Source organism: Pholis gunnellus (assembly GCF_910591455.1).
Source record: "Pholis gunnellus genome assembly, chromosome: 8".
NCBI lineage: Eukaryota > Metazoa > Chordata > Actinopteri > Perciformes > Pholidae > Pholis > Pholis gunnellus.
The window spans coordinates 26,989,979-26,991,981 of NC_136534.1; the positions used below are offsets into that span (position 1 = coordinate 26,989,979).

Below are 2,003 nucleotides of genomic sequence, written 5' to 3' on the forward strand. Positions count from 1 at the left end.
TCACACCTATCAGGGCTCGGCTCTCTGTTCCTACAATCACAGCTTCATCTCATAGTTAATAGTTTCCATGGAGACACGTGTGCTGTGGGTCACAGCAGCGCCCCCTGCTGGCCGCTTCATCTGAGACGAGCTCCGCTGTGATATCTGTAGAAGTTCCTTTTTGTTCGTAGAATTGTTTTAATTTATCATTTCTAGAGCAAATGCTTTAAACCGATAGCATGTTACTGATGCTAAATAAAGCTAACAACAGCTAGCTTAAGCATTTGTCTCTTTACTTTGACGGTGTTCCGGAGCTCGTAACCACGAGGTGCGCTGTGAGAATCACTGACATCATTCTGTTTGTTACCAGATGAGCTACATGTGCGCTGTCTGGTTAGAGCCTGAAGTAAAACACAACGCAAACGAGAAAGTACACAACTGCTACATTAGCGTCACTTTAAATATTAATTGAATGTGGTCCACAGACACTCACACTTTACCAGCTTTTATTTTGTAGACTGATTGTCAGTACTTCCGGTCTGTCTCTCGCTAAGTCGGGTTAGCTTTACGTCACCAGATGACGTATCCTTGAGCTCCCGGTTATAAACACTGGCGTCCCGCCGTCCTCCGGTAATTAGTCTCTTTCAAGCCTCTCAGGACGGATAAACCGAGCCGTTAACCGGCTCTATTCCTCCCGGTCTTAACGGGAGTTTTTTGGGGTCCAGAAACTGTTTTTTTTACCGGAGCTGCGCAGATATCGGCCCCGGGACTTCTACCGTTTACGTTACATTAACGGGCACTTTTCTTTCCCCGCGGGTGGTCCGGTGGTCTGAACACGCTGGTTTCTGTGAATGTTACCGGAAAAAAAAAAGCACCGTGGAGTTTATCTCGAGACGGTGAGGTAACCGGACGGGGTCACACACACACGCACACACACACGCACACGCACACACACACACACACACACACACACACACACACACACACGCTTCAAACAGCAGCAACCTGTTGCCGGTTGCCGGTGACGCAGAGAGGATGAACGGAGTTGCCGTGTTGCTGCTGCTGCTCAGCGGTGGTGCGTTCACCGCCGCCCGGTCCCTGAACGCACCGCAGGATGGACAGACGGACGGTACCGACAGACTGACCGCAGGTAACGTTAACGTGAACGTGCTGCCGTTAACTGACCGACTTCATTAGTTTACTTACAAAACTTTATTTATTTGTTTCCAAACCAAAACTTGGTCGTTGCTATTGATCGAGTCACTCTGGAGAAGAAACATACTTACAAATAGTGATTACATGTAGTCAACAGTATTTACAAAGTAAAGTTACAGACAATCTTAATATTTATATTTCTAATGTTTGTTTTGTTAAATCTGAAGGAGACGTTTTTAAATGTAAAAATCATTTCTGGTTCAAACTCATTGATTTATGTTCAGTCAGCTGATAATATGACCCAGGTCATGATCTTAGTCTACCAGTCTACCAGTCTACCAGTCTACCAGTCTACCCAGTCTACCCAGTCTACCCAGTCTACCCAGTCTACCAGTCTACCAGTCTACCCAGTCTACCCAGTCTACCCAGTCTACCAGTCTACCCAGTCTACCCAGTCTACCCAGTCTACCAGTCTACCCAGTCTACCCAGTCTACCCAGTCTACCAGTCTACCCAGTCTACCCAGTCTACCCAGTCTACCAGTCTACCAGTCTACCCAGTCTACCCAGTCTACCCAGTCTACTAGTCTACCAGTCTACCCAGTCTACCCAGTCTACTAGTCTACCAGTCTACCCAGTCTACCCAGTCTACCTAGTCTACCTGTCTGTCTGTGTGTCCTCAGGTGTGGACAGACGGCGTCCCCTGTTGGAGAGAACGCGTCCCTTCTGCCTGGTGGACGGAAAGAGGAGGAGCCTCACCGAAGCTCTGCAGGTCAGACACCCGAGAGGTCAGAGGTCAGGCCTTCAGACCAGTGGTGATGTCATTACACTGGTGATGTCATCACACTGCGATCAAGCTGGAGGTTTACTG

The 2,003-nt window shown here is 48.2% G+C and overlaps 1 protein-coding gene across 1 annotated transcript in view; it reads left to right on the plus strand.

Annotated features, from left to right (window-relative positions):
* Positions 1-1,014: 1,014 nt before the first annotated feature.
* adam15 (ADAM metallopeptidase domain 15) overlaps positions 1,015-2,003 on the plus strand; it is a gene marked incomplete at its 5' end in the record, with an annotated part of 22,747 nt that continues 21,758 nt past the window's right edge. Inside the window, 2 exons of the mRNA XM_079165033.1 lie at positions 1,015-1,129; positions 1,789-1,904. Coding sequence (XP_079021159.1) covers positions 1,015-1,129; positions 1,789-1,904 — 231 coding nt within the window. The remainder of the gene's footprint in view (positions 1,130-1,788; positions 1,905-2,003) is intronic.